The sequence below is a fragment of the Nuphar pumila genome, chromosome 1 (assembly GCF_984573655.1).
Source record: "Nuphar pumila chromosome 1, dmNupPumi1.hap1.1, whole genome shotgun sequence".
NCBI classification, from domain to species: Eukaryota; Viridiplantae; Streptophyta; class Magnoliopsida; order Nymphaeales; family Nymphaeaceae; genus Nuphar; species Nuphar pumila.
The window spans coordinates 56147580-56167856 of NC_143249.1; the positions used below are offsets into that span (position 1 = coordinate 56147580).

General features: G+C 33.9%; 1 protein-coding gene across 1 annotated transcript in view; it reads left to right on the forward strand.

The window, feature by feature from the left end:
• Window positions 1-8880: 8880 nt before the first annotated feature.
• EMB2729 (Alpha amylase family protein) overlaps window positions 8881-20277 on the forward strand; it is a 226897-nt gene continuing 215500 nt past the window's right edge. The window contains exons 1-6 of the mRNA XM_089998247.1: window positions 8881-9237; window positions 9919-9990; window positions 12527-12591; window positions 14196-14873; window positions 16658-16830; window positions 16904-16993. Of these exons, the coding sequence (XP_089854373.1) occupies window positions 8921-9237; window positions 9919-9990; window positions 12527-12591; window positions 14196-14873; window positions 16658-16830; window positions 16904-16993 (1395 nt within the window). The 5' untranslated portion in view covers window positions 8881-8920. The remainder of the gene's footprint in view (window positions 9238-9918; window positions 9991-12526; window positions 12592-14195; window positions 14874-16657; window positions 16831-16903; window positions 16994-20277) is intronic.

A 20277-nucleotide genomic window follows, 5' to 3' on the forward strand; every position in this document is an offset into this window, starting at 1 on the left:
GTTGTGCCTTATTGCCTGATTATTTTATTTTATCGATCTTTATCGAAATTCACTATTCACCCCCCCTTTAGTGGAATTTCAATGTTTTGTTTGACTCTATATGATTTAATGTTTTTTAGGTAACGAGTAGCTACTTATATGTGAAGGTGAAAGGTTGTGACGCGGACTGAGCCTACCTCTCTTTTGCCTTCAAGATGTTTTGGAATCTGATTAATCTTTAAATTTTAATTGAATAATAAATGTAATTGATTTTAGACATGTGTGGACCTTTGAGTTATTTCATGCATGGTTAATTAATTATTAAATTCAAAATTCCACAATTGTATGGTTATAAGTAATCATGTGAAGTAGCATGCCAAATTTTAGACCCGGTGTATTTTTTTCCATTGTTAATTGTTAAAAGATTTAAAAGCATTTCAAAAAAAAAAGTTTCCACCATTTATGGGGTTATAAAAATTAGGGTGTTACAAGTATAACCCGATTTGAAACTAACAAAGGGGTTAGTGGAGAATTAGTGGGGAAGGGGTTACATGAATATGAAAGGGTTCATATTCTGTAACCTCCACTTTCCTCCCACTATAAATAGAGGTATGGATGCTTGATGAGTGCCGCCAAGGTGTCATAGTTTTTCCTCGTTGGGTTCATGGTCCTCCTCACCATCGACATAAAGGCCTAGGCTCATTGTAGGCATCGAAAGGTTGTAACACCCTAATTTTTTAAACCAAAAAATTAGGATTTTTTTTTTTTTTTTTAAAACCTCTTTATATGATTTTCAAGAAACACAATAGAAACTCTTTTTAAATATGGTTCATGTCTTGAGCGGGTTACAGATACAAAATATACTGCATGTAAAACTAGAATAACTCAATCATACCACTATAGCATTTAAATAAATTAAATACTAGTTACAAACATTATCAGAGTTAATAGGACTTAATCAAATAAACAAATAATAAAAATATCAAGTCCTCTCAAAGCCAAAGAGAACTATGACCCTCTTGGCACCACCCCAAGCCTACTATCATCATCCTTTAGCCTACTCATTACCTGAAATATTATAAATAGATGTATAAGTCCACAACCTCAGTAGGTAATCAGCAAAACACATGATCACAAATATTCCAATTACAGAAATAAATATCGGCACATTTTCAGATATTATCTAAAGCATGCACCATCACAATGTCAAAATTAATCATAACTCACATTTACATAACTAATCATACTTTCATTCATATTACAAAATTAAACATGTTACAATGCATCATGCCAATGAAATAACAATTTATGCAAAACTGAAATATTGCAATGATTCCATTTTGATTTCTTAAATACTAGTCACAAACATTATTCCATAGATGAAGATTTTTGTCCAAACCTTGTATTCATTTGTTCTCAGATAAAGGAGTTATGACTTTCACAAGTTAAAATGGGAAATTTGTCTGAAACAGTGAACCAATTTCGATAGACTTGTATTAAAAAAATCATAGCACCATGACATTGTGATGTTTAGATCTAAAATTCTTATAGACAATATGACCAAGAATTTGCGATAAAAAATTTGTGTTCTAGTTCATTATATTTTGAGAATTACAAATCGAGCAACTTGGCCCATAAACAGTTTTGTCCTAAATTATGTTTTGTCTAGGGATCAAAACTGCATGTTGTATAAAATATTTAATTAAATATTAGTAACTTATTTGTCTCTAATTAGTGTACTGATCATGGACATGTCAAATTATGTTAAAAAAATTGCCTAAAATTATTGCATTATTTAAGATGATTTGATTTAGTGTTTAATGGATGACCATACCTATTTTCGATAGAAAAATAGGTTGTGGTAACTGAATTATTATAAATTCAATTTTAATGATTTTTGACCTCAAGTTTGCTCTTGTGTTTAGGTAAGACACGTGCATACACCGAATTTTTCTAAGAGTTAAAATCATTAAATCTGAAATTTGACAAATTTTACAATCTGGGTAAAATCCTACCCCATGCAATCCAAAATTTTGAACTAATGTATATTTGCTTGTTTAGGTATCAAAAGTGGGACCCCCAGTTAAGGCATGATTCTAAGTTCTAAAAATGAACCTTGTCTGAAATTAAATTGTTTATGCAAGACAAATGACCCTAATATGGTGTAGAACTGTATTATGGCCCTTATACATGATTCATATGCTTTTATGAATGTATGGTTTGTGACTAATTTGCATAGCATGAATATCACTTGTGCATGATTCTTTAATGTATTGCATGATATGATTATTTGCAACAATCTATGTGGTATGCATGTGATACGTTCGAATGCTATTTTAATAGCATTCAAAACCATCTAAAGTTTTGACCATTTGTGGGGCTTATACTGTAAGACTTGAAAAGAGGCATACACAATGGAAGGCTTGCAAGGTAGCCTATGGTCTGTTGATGACCAATGTTTTATCCTAATAGAGGCAATGCTTGAGCTCCTGTAGGAGGCTTTTAACCATATGTGTGGTTATATATGTTAAAGGGGCATAAATGAATAAGAAAATTAATAATAAATTATTGAGCTTACACAAAGAAGGTAAAAGGTATTCTTTGGCTTCAGGGGTTACATTATAGCCCAGAAGGTAGCTTTTCCCAACCCCAATTTGATAGAAGACATTGACTACTGCAGTCGTGGGGTGGTATGTGTGTACTTCAGCTGAATAAATACTCATATATCAGATTATAGATTTTTGGTCTCTCTCAACATTGGATCACCCCTAATCCGGGATTGGTGATGTCAGCAAGGCAAGGTCATAAAGCCACAGGTTTTTTGAATATACACCATGGGTTATTGCCACAGAATCCAGTTATCTGTAGTACTCACATAATTATTGTAAAAAGATGAACAAAATTGTATTATGCATATAGTGTAGATTACCATATTCATCATTTTAATAGGAAAATATAAAATAGATAAAAAGTTACCCATGCATACAGTGGTGGTCTGGTTTTTTGGGTAGGTTCATGCATTGATTAATTGTTCATGCATTGCTTACTTGCTTATGCATAACTGGTGGTGTATATTTGATTTTGTATTTACATACATGTAGATTACAAACATACCCCGAATCATTGAATGTTAAGCAAGAGTATGTTTTTGAGTTGATACCCAATGCATGAATGTATTTAAATATTTGTATGTTTTAGTTGTAAAATGATGATCATTTTAAAAACATGTTTCTTATATGCTTGGTTTTGTATATGATTCACTCATAGTGTTATCCTATTGGAGATTTAGTTTGAGTCTGACCCCTATACTAATCCTATGCACGTGATGAGTAGACTTGTTGGATAGATGGCATGGTGCTACAGGAAAAGCCAAGGGGGCCAACTGGTTGGGTTCTAGAATTTTGTTTGCACACATTATTATTATTGGGTTGTGTAATTTTGTTTAAACTCTAATTGAAATTTTGTGAATGATAATTTTAGATCAATAAATGCATGTTATGGTTTAATTTTGGTTGCATACATGTAACCCGCCTAGGATTGTTAACCAAATATGATTTTTGTTGTATTTTTGTTTATTACAATAAAGGAAAGTTAAAAAAAATTTCCCTCATATTTTAGTGTTCAAATTTTAGGTTATTACACAAAGTGTTCATAATTAACCAATTAATTGTTTCTCTTACTTATAATCTTGTAGGTAGGACTACACAACATCATCATTTTAGTCGAGACCACTTGAACATTTATTATGCTATATATTTTATAATAACCCAAATTACTAACTAAACGACAACCTAAAGGAAAATGATCCACTGTCAAGAGAGAATCCCCAAAGGAACGCAATGATTGACTTGATCCAGAAAAAAGACTCTATAGGTCAAGGAAACTACCACCTAGGCCATACGGTAGCCTCGACCCCCTTAACTCCTGTGACTGTTGATCAAGTAAGACTTTTTGCCTATAAAACAACAACAACAATGTCCATAGGTCAATGTCCATAAGGTAAACTTAGGATGCTGGATTCAGTGGTTTTTGGTAACCTATTTACAGTAAACTAGAAATTGTCAAGTATTAGGTTATCTTCATTAAGGCCATAGGTCAATGATATTTTCATAAATTAGTATATAGTCAATACCTTATAGATTTTCAACAATATGAACTTAGCAATTCAGAGTGTTGGAATGTCGTATACGCCTTACATCACAAGAATATCATTTGACTTCATCCACACAAGGTATCTTGTATCAACAAGTGTATGCATGTCTCTACATGCCTTACTGCATAAGTACATGAGCATATGCAACACATAAATTTGTGCTCTCGCGACATTGATTAGTTCTTTGAACCGTAGCTCACTCATGATCATTCAATCATGCATCATGTAATTCATGATTATAGCATGTAACAACAATAATTAATCATCATGATGCATGCTCATAAATCAAATTATAAACATATGTTGTATATTATACTCATTCAAACATGTAAACATAACATATATTCATTTAACTATGAAATTAAAATTCGGCATAACCATAATCATCACATATCATAAACATCATTGGAAGTGCACATTAGTCTCAAACCATTAATGTATTCACCTCGTTCAGTTCTAGAACCAAGATATGTTCAACTAGTCATCTTTGAAATCATGACACATAGATCACAAGAGTTTCAACTTGAAACTGCATGGACAAAATTTTATCAACCATTATCCATCACAGACAGATTATATTGGGTAAAAATCTAAACTTTTTACAGCACATACATGGATTTGCTACTACACATAGCCACGAACCTTGCCCCAATCAGAGTCTAGATCATTTAGAAATAAATTACTGAAACTGGTATTTTGTTCATCGAACAAACCTGTCTAGTTCAGTCCCTAAGAAGATGTATCAACCAACAAATTTACAAGAGATTTTTCTTTTTTATAAAAAATACTATAGCTAGATGGACATGTCCAAAAAATCTCCCACAGAGATTAGTCCCAAATTTCATTCTAGCTATGAATTAGAGTTCACGAACTGCATCATGTTCAGGTTTTGGACACAGTGTGCTAAAGAAATTTTCAGGTTTTAAAACCATCTTTCATGATTTTTAATTCACTGGCTGCATTGAATATGTGCATCAAATTTTTATTAGAAGTTTATCAATATGTAATATAACATATACAAAATTTAGCCGTAACCATGGAACAAATTAAGAGAAAAAAAATCTACAAGACACTGCATTTATATATACAAATTTTGTCACGACAAAAATTATGTTTCAACTTGGAGAGGTCATATTTTCTCATCCAAACCTCAAACAGAGCCAAAATTTCTTCTGTATCTTCCTTTATGCGTCTAAAGCGTCTCTCCAAAGTTTAGAAAATTTTGGTCAAACCATTTAAATGTACAATAAAGCTTCTGAAAAGTGGGCAGGCCCGTGAAAACAAGACAATATGTTTTTCACACCAAAACCATATATAATTCATGTTTTCACAAGATAATCCATATAAACATTATTTTGCATGTTTTGATTCAATAAAACACAATCAATAACTATTTAGATATGAAACAATATAAATTCATGTTATATAAACTTAATCCAATACAAGAAATCAAAGCTCAAAATACATATGAACTATTTTCTTCAAAACAAGCACTAGTACACTTAAATGTATATAATAAAAATAAAATTTATTTCTGAATAGCATATGAATAATGCACATATATATCGGATCTAATATAAATAAGGTCATCTTAACATGAAACATACTAATAATTAACCCCTAAAACTCATTTTTCCCAAAAAGAAACCCTCAATCCCAAATTTAATTTTCACGGTTTAGGTCTTATTTTTTATTTTTTAGATTTTAATTTGGATTAAATCTATAAATATCAATTTTAATAAGGTCTATACATGCTGACCATATCAAATATATAACCATCATGATTTAAATGCATAAATCATAATATTTAAAACAATTAGGATTTAAGCTATTCCCAAAAAATATTTCTGGTAAAAAACTAATGGGGTTCCGTATGACTCTGAAACCATAGGATACCACTCCAAGCAAACAAATAAGGCTGATATCACATCAAATACATATTTGGAGTTTTATTTTTGGCATACATATGCACCCTTGGCTCTATTCATAAATATAAGCCAATAAAATCCTATATGAAAATCACGTAAAATAGAAAAATCATCGCATATTAGGTTGCAAAACTAAGTGAGAAAGAAGAAAGAGATTAGAGAGAGAAAAGAGGAGCATGTGAGGGGTCTATATATAGGCCCTCTTTTCCACGTAGTCTTAATAAGATGAGTCTCTCTCTATCCCCAAAAATCATGTGAATAGAAGGAGAGAGCCCACTTTGGGTTTGTTTTTTTCCAATTTCAATTCAATGGGACTCATATCTTGTTAGGTGTTCATATATATTTGATTATTATCAAATTACGAGAGAGGTGGGGACATCCCACCCTCTTAGAGTTATGTTTAATTAACTTAATTATATTGCTCCATAGGCAAATGAGTCTAATTAGGGCCCACCTAGGGTCCAATCCAAATGAGATTGAATTCAATTAACATAATTAAACCCCATCCTGTAATATCGCGTATTTTCAAACTTAGTTAAATTCATGACTTTTAAAAAAATTGGCTAGGTATGGGAGAAAAATCGTTTGAGCCTCGATTTTAGATTGATGCTTTTGACTCTAGGCTTGGCCCAAGTCTTATCACCTAGGTCTAAACGAGCCCATCAAAGCATAAGAAAAAGTTTTATTTTTAACTTTTAAATTCGAGCAAAATTTGGGTTATTTTTTGGTAAAATTTAAAATTTGATATTCGTGTAATATGTCGTTGGATGCGTCTCAAAATTCTAAGCGTAACGATACTTTATTTTTCTCGAATTGGGCTACAGTTGGTCTGAAAATCGTATTTTTTAAAAAATTGAACAGTTTGTAGGTTCGGATCCAGACTTTAATTGGACCAGATCTAATGGATTTGATCCAATTTAATATGGATTTAGATCCATCTAATAACCATATTAATCTGGATTTGATCCATCCCAAGACCCATTTGGAGTTTTGAGATGGATTTGGATCTTGTATCTGGACCCAGATTCAAACTCATGTCTAATGATTTTTCAACTTTAAATTCATAAAAAACCTTTAAATTGAGGTTTATTAATGTTAAGAAGCCTTCTAAGTTGATTTGGTAATTTTTGGAAGCTTGTGGAAATTTATTTAATATTTAATATTAATTAATTAATTAATTTAATTCTGAAATTTTATTTAATTAATTAACTCGTGTCCCGACATTGGTTGTCGATTTCCAATGTTCTGATGGATGGTGTTGATTCCTGATATCGGTCGAGGGCTAAGTTTGGAACAAAGTAATAATATACAACTTGTGTGCTAAGTTACCCTAGAAACCCTACTTAAACTCGAGAATCCTTACTCGTTTTGAGTATTCGCGGACAATGATAATAAAAAGATAAACTTAAATTTTGTGCATTTAATAGGAACATGCATATGAAAAGAAAACATTGATAAAAAATAATAATAATTTATTCATGCATTGCACTCAAATCATGCATATTCCTGTTATACATTACATCATGCATATTTACTTGTTCCCTAAATGATGATATATTAGTGAATGCATAATGTTACTCCTTAATGCATGTTGAATATTTTTAATGTTTAAATTATGATCACTGTTGTTATTAAATGTTATCTCATGCTTAATAATTGTTCTCTATTGCATGAAAGATAAGTTGAATTATGAATGTGTTATATTTATGTCTCTTTAAAATATTGCATGAATCTTATTTATATTGTTTTTATTTTTTTGTTTCAATATAAAGATTCGTACGCAAAATTATCTAGATTGTAACGCTCTACTTTTAATGTTTTTCGCAGCTTGAGATGCCTAATGAGGAGGACTTACTTTTGAGAAGAGTTACGAGAAGACTACAAGACTGCATGGCAAATTCTTGGGACAACATGACTCTTTCTTTTTGCTTTTTTTTACTTTTATTTACTTATGTCTCAAACTATATACATTTGAATAAATAAAGTTTGGATTGGTTTGGTATGAAAGATGAGTATAACATCTCTTGTGGTGGTGGTTGTGTTTAAACTGTAAGGCCCCGAGTTTCTCAGTTTGTTTTCACACTTGTTTTAAAAAAAAATTGTCACTTTTTTTCATGAGTATGAGTTGGGGTCGTTACACATCCAAATTCCTAAATTAAGTCTCCAAGTATAAAATTTAATTTAAACCCATATTAAATTTCAAACACCTGAGTTTAGATCCGTCACTAATATATCCAATATCCATCATTAAAATTATCCAAAATCTAAATACAAATTAATTAAAAATTTACAGAGATATATTAGACATAAAAATGCATATTTATTCTTTTAATATAAGGGGAAAAACGTGATTGAGACTCTATCGAAAGCATATTTAACCAAATAAGGTATGGGTTTATGTTTGGCACCAACTTAGATCTAGATTCAGATGTCAGAATTTCATACTAGGAGTAGGAGATGCACTAGACCCTCACCATGAGAGAGGGAGAGATATCAATGGGCCGAATCTAGGCATCATTGAATCCGACTTAATCAAATTTTGATTTGGATTCAGAGTCGGATGGGAAAAAGCTAAACCCGAATCCGGATATGAATAGTCTAAAACTCGATAGTTACGCTTAATGGGATTCAGGTTTTAATCGGATTCGGATTTTGATTTCAATGCAAAATCAATACCGAGTTCGAGTAATCGAATTCGGATTCCTGGTCGGATATCGGGTTACATCCGACCCGTTGACATCCAAAAGGGAGAGTACTTCGAAGGCCAGCCTTATCGTTTTCTCCCTCATATTTCCCGCCTCCCCAACTTTGGGGCATTCCTTTGGTTTCCCTCTCCCATTCGCCCTTCTTTCACAAGCCAATGACTTCTTCTCTTGCCCATCTCAACTGGGAACCTTCAGTACACCTGCTGGGGCTCTGTCCCCAAAATCCCTCGATTTCTCTCTTCTCGACCTCCCTCTCCTTCGACGCGAAGAAAGCACCCCGGAACTTCAGTCCCTTTTCCACGGAACGTCGGAAATGGAGATGCCGGTCGACGATGGAGCGGCACAGCAGAAGCGAGGGGAGGAGGGCGAAGCGTCTCCCTCTTGACTCAGAGAAGGCCGGAGTCGATCCCGTCGGCTTCCTCAGCAAGCTGGGCATCACCAACAAGGCTTTCGCGCAGTTTCTTCGCGAGAGGTATGTCGAATGCTTCTTGTGCAATCTTTTTGGAATTCCATTGTTAACATAGCTCTCGTGGGTTTGGAATTTCCTTAATTTAATCCATTTTCTATAACCCCCACACCCTCTCTCTCTCTCTCCAAATTTAAACTGCTTATGTTAATCATTGAAATGACTAAAACATTCTCCGAAATCTCGTAGCTTTTAGGGGTATAGTAAGTCTTTTCTTTTGGGAAGAAAAACAGAAACAACGGAATTGTCAAAAAGTAATAAAAAGATACTTTATGATTTTATTTTGAAAAGTGAAATAGTTTCATATTTTCAAAGTTACCACCGGTTTTGATAATGTTCTTCTGAAGGTTTGACACATGTAAGAGTGCGCTTCAAAGCACTTTTGATTTCATCCCTTTATTCATATGTTTAGGTGGTAAATTCTCGCGGTAAAATATGTATAAAGACTGTCAGTTTTTTACAAATGGGTACATTTCCTAAATTTAACAACTAAAGGCAAGTGGGAAATTCTTTCTTATTTTACTTTTTTTACCTTTTTAAATTGTAACAATTTGATGTCCTAACTCTAGCGCTGGACAAGTCTCTTATGTGCTTAATAAATTTTAATTGGTCTTTTATATTACAGGTATGCGATTCCCTTGTTTTCTGTTGCACGCTATAAATTTTGTCAATTGTTGGATTTTACAGGTATAAAGCGATGAAAGACCGGAAAGCTGATATGTTTACTAGGCATGCAAATTTACTGGAAATGGCTTCTGGGTGAGCTTTGTATCACTTTGTTGTATATGTTGAATGTATTAGTTGGTATCCATGCTTTAATTCCATGTTTGCATTGTGATCATAACACCAATATCACTACTTTTTTGTGAATTCCTTTCTAGATTTTAAAGTTCCAGTAGGATTGCCTTCTACAAAGTTTTAACTCAAATTATACATAGGCACATGAACGACTGTTGAACCTAAGATCAGGGGCATAGCTAGGATTCATGTGAGGGGGGGGGGGGGCAAACAGGGCTGTAGAATTTTTTTTTTATTTGTGCGATAGCCGGGGGTTCGGGGGCAGCGGCCCCAAAATTATTTTTTTTGAGATAAAATAAAAAATGGCTACAATTATTAATAAAAATCTATTTCATATGAACAAATCAAACTATTTGCTGCAGTCAGGGCTGGGCTAGGACTGGGTTGATCTACAAAAATGGATAAAAATCTATTTCATATGGAATCAGGGCTGGGGTAGGACTGGGCTTTTAATTTTTTTTTAACTGTTTCGGGAGGCAGGACTGGGCTACAGCCCAGTCCTGCCCCCCCCCCCCCCCCCTAGCTACGCCTTTGCCTAAGATTGTTGTATCCCTTCCAAATGACTTAGGGCTATTGAATCTAGGTTGGGACAATATGATCTTAGTTCTACCAGGTTTCGTTCATGTAAATTTTGGTGAAATCCAGGTATGATAGGCGGGCTCAAGTTGAAGAGGACAACTTAAGTTTGAATTGGTGCCTTCTTCTACAGTGCAAGATTTTCATCTTTACAACTTAAGAAGATAAACGGCATCATAGAACAACACAAGGGGTTATGCAACCTATGGGGGGCTATCATGGGCGAATCCATATGTACATCTACAGTATACGTGCTATCATAGCCGGACATTCCTTTTTTGACCTTGTGCTCTTAGATTAGCACTCGAACCTTTTATTCCTGCATCCACTTTTGGCAACATATCTTAAATCTCTTTGCAAATTTATCTAAATATGTTGCTGGTGAATCATTGATATAAAGCATAAATTCAAGATTTAAAAAACTGGTAGAGGCAAAAGATTATAGTTATCATGTTAGCATCCAATAAAAATAGTGTGCTTTACTGCAGACAAGCTAAGCCAAGTTGAATGCAAGATCTAATTGGTAGGGGCAAAAGATTATGGTTGATGCTTCCAGACCATCCCATGCCCCTTCAAAAAACATACTTGTATGTGTTTTTTGTTTAATCTAAACCTCTAGATGTGATCTCTATTGCTTTAGTAGAAAACATGTATTAGTTTAAGCATTTATTTTTATGTTTAGATGTGCTTTTAGCTTAACAAAAAAATCAATGGTATATATTGCACCAAAAACTTGATTGACTAAACATCAAGAATTTTGTTAAACTAATTTGATCAAAAGCATGTTTTTTAGTAAATAAATAATGATAAACACATCCACAAGTTTGGATTAAGAAAAAAACTCATGCAAGTATCTTTTCTAAAGAGGTTTGGGGCAGTTTAGATAAATAGTTTGGGAGCTACACATAGGGCTGGACAATGGGCGTGTCGGGCCTGCCAGACCCGTTTAGTGGATGAGCTTGATCGGGCTTTTGATGATCAGGGCCTGGTCAAGCCTGACCCATTGACCAACCGGGTTTGGCCTCGGCTTGGCTGGGGTCGGGCCCGAGCCATACAAAACCTACAGCCTGCCTGTTAGGCCCATGGGCCTAAATCGGGTCGTGTCGGTTGGGGTTGCAAGCTATATTCACGACATTTCTCATTCATATCCTTGATTTCATAGGTTCTTTTAACAAAAATCTTAAAAATGCAAAATAATACATGGGATCCAAGATGGATTCATTTTTTGAATCACATATTTGACCCGATATATATATATATATATATATATATATATATATATATATATATATATATATATATATATATATATATATATATATATATATATATATATATATATATATATAATGGTAGCCTGTAGCCCATGGGCTGGCCCCTACCGACCTGTGATTTTGTCAGGTCAGGTTTAAGCTAGGTTTGGGTCGGGCCTTCTTCCAAAATCTAGGCCCAGGCCCGACCCATTGTTTAGCTACACATCTCTCTCTCTCTCTCTCTATATATATATATATAGTTAAGGGGGACTGTCCAACCAAAGGAAGGTATAAACTGTCTGAACCACTTTAAAAATCATATTTAAAGGCATTTTTGGCAAATCTGACCACACAGCTGTGATCTTCATTAATAAAAACCTAGGAACTGGCTCTTATTGCAAACTTTTTTGACACATAGATTGCCTTTTTCTTATCTAGAAAATTTCAAACATTTCAAACTGTTGTTTTTTAGCACATTATAAAATCCTATGTATACATCGAAAAAATTTGCTACAAGAGCTGGTTCTTAAGTTTTCGACCATGGAGATCACATCCGTACATTGAGATTTGCCAAAAAACACTTTTAAAAATGATTTTATGTATTTATAAACATATTATTCCTGTTTGTCATTGTTTTGTGGAACTCATGCGTGAACTGGATTTTCCAGATATGAGATTTTGGGTTTGCACCGCAATATGCTACATCGAGTAGATTTTATGGACTGGGCTCCAGGTATCATCATGGTTACCAATGTTTCTTTTCTTTCTCTTTTCCCTTCCAGTGAACTGAATAATGATCAATAAACAGACTGCTTTTTGCCTAACCTTATTTCTACTAACTCTTTTTCATATTGAAGCTTTTTTCTTGGAGATGTGATGATGATCTTGTTATTGAAAAGCATCTATTTGTTTTCCTTTTCAGATAAGTGCAAAAACATGTTTTCGTAGCGACGATTGATTGACAGACTAGTAGTGGCTCTACTAATATTAATATGTTAAAATGGATGTTTCTGAAAATACCAAATCAATAGAACATTTAAATGCTATAAGTTAGATTTTTTTTTTCTTAAAGTGAATCTATATTTAAAAATAAAAAGAATTGATGAGATCTATGTCACATGGGTGCGGGTGCGGGCGTGCGGCAAAAATATTTTATATATATATATATAAATATATATATAGTCCAAAAGTTGGACATAAATGACCCTGGGTGCGGTCAACACACCCAGGGTCAGGTTGACTGCACGCGCACCCGCGTCGCGTCGACGCAGGTGCGGCACCCAGTTTGCTGAGTCCCTGTGACATAGGATGAGATCATCTTCTGAAAAATCTTAAGAGTATTAACACATGGTTTTATAATAATCTTTAACTTACATTTTTTGGGTATATATTATGAGGGTAAAGGGAAAGACAAACATGGGCATGAGTGGTGAGTGGAGAGATTAAGTTTTATCTCTTACTTGATTTCTGCTCATTTTAGTAATTTGGAAAACAAGAGACTAACTACAAGCTCTTTTAAGTTTTAATTCACAAAAAATGATATATGTTTGCCAAACCAGCCATTGGTTTCACAATTTTCAAGTAATTTCACCACAAAGGAAAAATATGTCTGAACCAATGGACCCAATCATGATAACCCGTTGGCTGATTTTGTATTTCAGCCAATTCCACTCAGTAGTAAAATTGCAATCTGCAAAAGCAGTCAGTGAACCACAAGGCATGCTCCTCCCCCCCCCCCCCCCCCTTCTCTCTCTTTTGTGATGTATATAAGATGTATTTTGTTTATAATGAGCACCATTTCCATTTTCAGGTAGGAGTAACTGACAATGGTCCCTTCAACTATGTGAACCCAAATAGCATATTTTTTTAGGGCATGCATGCTAACCCTGTTTCTTTGATATGAAATCTATAGCATAGCTCTCAATATGTGGCCTAAACATTGGATAGTTACACTGAAGAATGCAACCTATCTAAAGGTGAAACCTCTCAAAGAAATTTGGAGTACGATTAGAATTTCCATAGCTTCGTCACCATTTCAGTACAACTTGAATCTACTAAATCTTACCTTACATTGATGTTGTTAAGTTTGGTTTCACAAGCTTCGTCTTTCTACACAAGATAATCTGTGACATCAGCCTTGACCTTATTGCTAAAATACTGTCCTTCTCATATCCACCATATGTTATTTGTCTTTTGGTAGTCAATTAGTCACAACATGTTATTAAATGAAACACCTTTGCTGCAAAATTCTGTTTCTCAAATGTTCAACTTTTTATAACATATTCTATGATAGATACTTTAATTTCTGTGATTCATGCAATAAGGATGATAATGCAGGGGCACGCTATTGTGCTGTCATTGGTGACCTCAATGAGTGGTCACCAACAGCGAACTGTGCTGGTGAGGGACACTTGGGCCGTGATGATTATGGATACTGGCTAGTAATTTTAGAAGATAAGCTTAGGGAAGGAGCGACAGCTGAGGATTTCTATTTTCAGGAGTACAATTATGTAGATGACTATGACAAAGGTGACATTGGTGTTGATGTTGATGAATTGATGAAAAGAATAGATGATGAATACTGGGAGTCTGGAGAGGATCACTTTATTAAGGCTCCTTTTGAGGCTGCATCCAAGCTATATGAACAAGTATTTGGTCCTAACGGCCCTGAAAGAGATGATGATCTCGAAGAGATACCTGATGCAGAAACACGGTATAAAGCATGGAAGGAAAAACATAAGGATGATCCGAGCAATAATTTACCACCCTTTGATGTTATTGACAATGGAAAAGAGTATGATATTTTCAGTATCGTTGATGATCCTGTTTGGCGTGAAAAGTTTCGGAAGAAAAAGCCTCCTATTGCTTACTGGATAGAAATGCGTAAAGGAAGAAAAGCATGGAAGAAAAAGTATCTGCCTGCAATTGCTCATGGAAGCAGGTACAGGGTATACTTCAACACTCCTACAGGTCCCTTGGAGCGTGTTCCTGCTTGGGCTACATATGTGCTTCCTGGTAAGCATATTTAGATTCATATTCACTCTTCATTTAATTGTCCCATAGTTGCTAAGTATTGCATACGATATATTGTTTCATGCTTATTGAATATTCTCACATTTTGGAAGTTTCATGTAGGGTTGCAATAGGATACACTGGGTTCGACTTTCAATTAATGGGTCTGGTTATGGATCCGGATCCAACTTGGAACACATGGTAGAATTCCGAATCTGGATTTGATGTGATCCCCTCTGATTCTTGATATGCAGAAAACAGGTCAAAAATATATTGGTTTTCATGTAAATATATAAAAGGGGTCTGGTCAGTCAGACCGTTAGTAGTTAACAGCCTAGACAAGTACCTATCTTTGGGGGGCCACCAAGCTTGGTATTTTATATTTGTTTTTTTTGTAATTTTTAAAACATTAGAATCATGTCTTGGTTGTGTATTTTGAAAGATTTAAGTTTTTTCCTTTTTTTCTTATTTTTTGTATTTTTTAATATATTGGTTTTAGATAATTAGTTTGTTTTGTGGGTCTCTAGGTGCTGCCTAGCGTCCAGAGGGCCAACCCTAGGTGCTGCCTTTCAACCTATTTATTTATCTGATTCAACTTTGATCCAATTAAACTTGGCATTGTTTGTTCCAAAACTTACCTTCTTATAAAACTGATTATTTTATAGACTATGCCTGCTTGAAATACCTTTAGTCTAGTTGGATATTCAATTTGGACCCTACCACTTGCACCACACATTGATGTTAGGTTGATAAATTTTCTCAAGTCTATTTCCACGCATGTTTTTATTCTATGTAGTATAGTAAATGGTCTGCACAGTATGTAATGCATACTTAACTGGTACCACCAAAATGTTTTGAATCTTTTGATGCATTGCATGCATATAATTAAGATGCAGCCATGTTCAGATTGCCTCCAACAAGGGTTATCCGTGGCAAACTATGACACACGGACTCTTCTAACAGGGCACCGCACCGGCGTCGCACCCGCACCCAGGCGGGTGCGACACTTGGACACAACTTCCTTTGTGTTAGGTGAAGTCAACCACACTGAGGTCCATTTCTATCCAAAAGTAGATTCAGTTAACCCTAATCAAGTCCATTTTTATCTATATTATATATATAAATACATAAATGCACACAAATACATAGCGGTAACTTAAAACTGTTAAAAATTATATATATACTCCCTGCACCCCCGCACACAAGTTTTTTCTTAAGTGCCGCATCGCCGCATCCGCATCCGCATCCGCATCCTCACCCGCACCCGCACCTGCACCTATGTGACATAGATGGCAAATAAATTACTGCTGGGTTTTGCACCAATACAATGTGGAGAATTTGGTCACTTGTAGTGGAAAACGTTCATCTGATTGTGTGTGAATCCATCTACAAGTATAGTTTATTCTGCCTTATATTTGTCTAGAAGTTCCATATTGCTAATTGAATATGTCAATGAATCCCAGGTGTTCCTTTTCTGGTTGTCTGCTATTACTATTACTTCCGCTGCTACTGCCACTGCTATTGCTACCACTACTACCGCATCTTGCTTGAATCATCCTTTGATTTTTTTGTTTGCTTTTTTACTTTTTTGTCTTCATAGATATTTTCCATAGAAAAGCATGGTAGTTATACAACTGCCTGATGCATCTGTCACATGAACTGTTTCTCAAATTCAATGAAGTGAAACATGAGAATGTCATGTATGACTGCTTTTTTTTTCTGTATTACTTTTCTAGAAGAGAAATCACATGCATTTGTTCTGCTCTTAGAATTTGTACGTCTTCCAGATGAAGCTGGGAAACAATCATATGCAGTGCACTGGGAACCGTCTCCAGAAAGTGTATATATTTGGAAAAACAAGCGACCCGACAAACCAAAGTCGCTTCGCATATATCAGTGCCATATTGGGATTAGTAATTCAGAGCAAAAAATCGGCACATTTCGTGAATTCTGCTCAAAGGTACCTGTTTAGGAAAATTTTCTCTTCCTTTAGTTTTAGTATTGACTTGTTCCTTTTTTTTTTATTGCCATAGGTTCTTCTCCATGTCAAAGATGCTGGATACAATGCAATTCAGTTGATTGGTGTTCCAGAGCACAAGGACTACTCATCTGTTGGATATAAGGTGGAACCTTAAATTGCATTCCCTTTGGATGTCCTGCAGTTCTAATATTCAGTAATTTTTTCATAAATAATGATTGCATATACTTTATGCTCCATGTCATTGGTAATCCTATTGATTTTCTTATACATCCTGTTCTACCAAATTCTAGCAGGTTCAAATAGTAAAATACCAAAAATAGTTGCATTGATTGTTTAGTGTAAAAAAATGTGTCACTTCCAGAAATACAAGATTAGTATGGTCCCTATTCCTGTATACTGAGAAAGTAAATCTGTACACGCATTATCAACTGAATGAAGTACATTTTGTCCTCCCATTTACTTTTAAAGCCCTAAAATGATATCTTTTCTAGCGCATGTATTCCATTGACTTCTTTCATATCAGATGAAATGTTCATACTGTTACAACAGCATAGAAAGACAATTGAAAATTGTTCTTATTTGATTTGGTTTTGTCTCAAAGATACATCATTAAGGCAACTCCAGTTAGGCTTTAGCACCAATAACTCATCCCATACTTGCTACATAGCAATGTGATACTTACACTCTTATCTTCTTATTTAGTTGTCCTTATTTTTCCTAAATCTAGTGTGTGTACAAGTTTTTAGGTGATTAAAAAATCAATGGTCGTAAATGCACCAAAATTTCATGACTTTAAAAAATATTTTTTATCGAAAAAGCAATATCCAATGGTTGATCTCTAACAAATTGATTATGCTGAATACATCTGTAGGGCTAGATTAAGTCAAAACAACTTGCACCTATGAGTTTTAACTCATTGACATCTTATGCACATCCGCACCAAAGACGGATCCATATATATATATAAATGAGATTGTGTTCGGGTTTAAAAAGTAGAAGTATAGATTGCTATATACCTTTTTTAAGTCCTTTTAAGTGAACTTGGTGGTGTTGATCCAAACAAGGCATTGCCAGGGTGTCACTAAACTTATGATTGTTAAAGTGTGTATTTTTAAAGAAAAGTAGTGTAGTTAGATTTATCTCTCATGGGCATCTCCTTAGTTGTCAAAAGCGGCGCCTAGGCATAGGGCCACCACCTAGGCTTATGAGTATAGGCAGTAGGGGCCTGTTTTTCAACCTAGGCTACCTAGGTTGTCCTTGCCTATGCTGTAGGGACATGGTTGTCATTTTTAATTTTTTTTGTCTCTTTCATTTTTTTTTCTTTTTCTTCTTTCTCCCGCCCCAAAAGCTTTCTTATCTCCTTTTGCTTTTCTCTTTACCTCATTTTTTTTTCTTCTTTCTCCTCGTTTCACCCCTCTCTCGCTTCTCTTTTTCTTTCTCTTCCTCTTCTTTTCCCTTTCCTTTTTCTTTTTTTTTCCTCTTCTTTTTTTTCCTTTTTCTTCTTCTTCCTTATCTCGCCTCTCCACTCTCTTTTTTTTTCTTCCTTTTTATATTTTTTTTCTTCTTTTCTGAGTTTTATTGTTTACATGTATGCATGTGTCTCTGGCACACACACACAAACACACACACAACATCATATGGATTCAACCTTATTAAAATGACTAAAATACACTCAAAAGAAAGCATTTTTAAAAATACATGATTACTTTTTGAGGTAAAGGTAACTTTGATAGATTCATAAGTTTACTTTACTTTTTTGGAAAAAGGTGTTTGACCTTTTAATTCTCTCCAAGTTCACAAAAGACTTATAATGCCTACAAAAGTAAGCATGCATTTTAAAAAATACCATTCTTCTAATGGTTTTTAGTCATTTTAATAAGGTATCCATCTAATGTTAGGCACAACTAGTTTAATGTCAGATTAACCCATATATATATATATATATATATATATATATATATATAAGAATGGGGCTCATCCTATCCCCTTTTTCTTACGGCACCGTTAAGTCTTAAGACCCTTCAAACATCAAAGTTTAGGTGTTTTATGCTCAATTTAAACCATTAGATGTGTTAATCAATACTTATTTATTGAGAAACAAGCTTTGTTTCAAATTGATTTGATGTAAAAAATGTGAACATTTTTTCATGAAATTTTAGTACAATATCAATCGATGATTTTTTCACCTCTTTAAAATACGCATATGAGCATAAAGATGCTTAATTAATTACATATTCTCCATTCAACAACAATCATAAAAACATCTAATCGTTAAGATCAAGTATAAAACATCTAAAAACCATGACTTTTGAAGGGTCCTAGCAGTAATCTAATGAAACAGGGGCATGATAATCCTCATTCTCTCTCTTTATCTATCTATATTCTCTATGTATATAGAATAATTGGATGGTGTGCCCCAAGTTTTGGTGTATGTTCAATACTATGCAATTTTGTGAATTTTGCTATACGTTAAACTGAATTATACACTTCATCCACAGTCACACTCATATGTTTGTTACTAAATTTAACTATTTATTGTGAATTTTTTGTTTTTCTTGATGTTTTATTCTTTTGGTCCCGCCTAAGCCTCTACTAGTCCTTTTAAGGGTCATATGCCTAGGCTCCGACTAGCGCTTTTGACAATTACGGGCATCTCTATACGTATACACCATGAAGTGAGTTAAAAGCAAGTCTAGTTAAATGTGTTCACATGTGTGTACAAGGTTACCAAACTAGGAAGCGAAAGCAAAAAACTGTAACGACCCCAAACTGGCCCTCTTAAAATGCGAAAATTTATTTATTTTTCTATAAAACAATTGCGGAAGACAGTGTTGTGAAAAGCCTTAAGGCGCTGCACCAAAAACCGAGGCGAGGTGTAAAGCGTAAGCCTCAATTTTTTTTTGAAAACTTTAAAAAACTTATAAAAAACTTATAAAAAAATATATCTAAAAATACAAATAAATAAAAAATGCTTTATTGATGAAATAACAACCAATAAGAAATCTAAAATCTCAAATAAGTACTAAAAAATATGATATTAACATATAAAAGTAACTAAAAACTGATTACTTAACTGAAAAATATATGAGATTAACCAACAAAAGTTAAAATATACTAAGAAACTGATTACATAATTGAAATAACTGGAAAATATATGAGATTAACCTACAAAAGTTAAAATATATGAGATTATTTGTAAAAATATGAGATTAACATATAAAAGTAACTAAAAAACTGATTACATAACTGAAAAATATATCAGATTAACCAACAAAAGTTAAAATATACTAAGAAACTGATTACAAAACTGAAATAACTGGAAAATATATGAGATTAACCTAAAAAATCTTGTTGATTATGTCTTAGAAATCTTGTTGTAAATTTTTTTTGTTTTTTTTGCACCTCACGCCTCATGCTTGCGCCTTA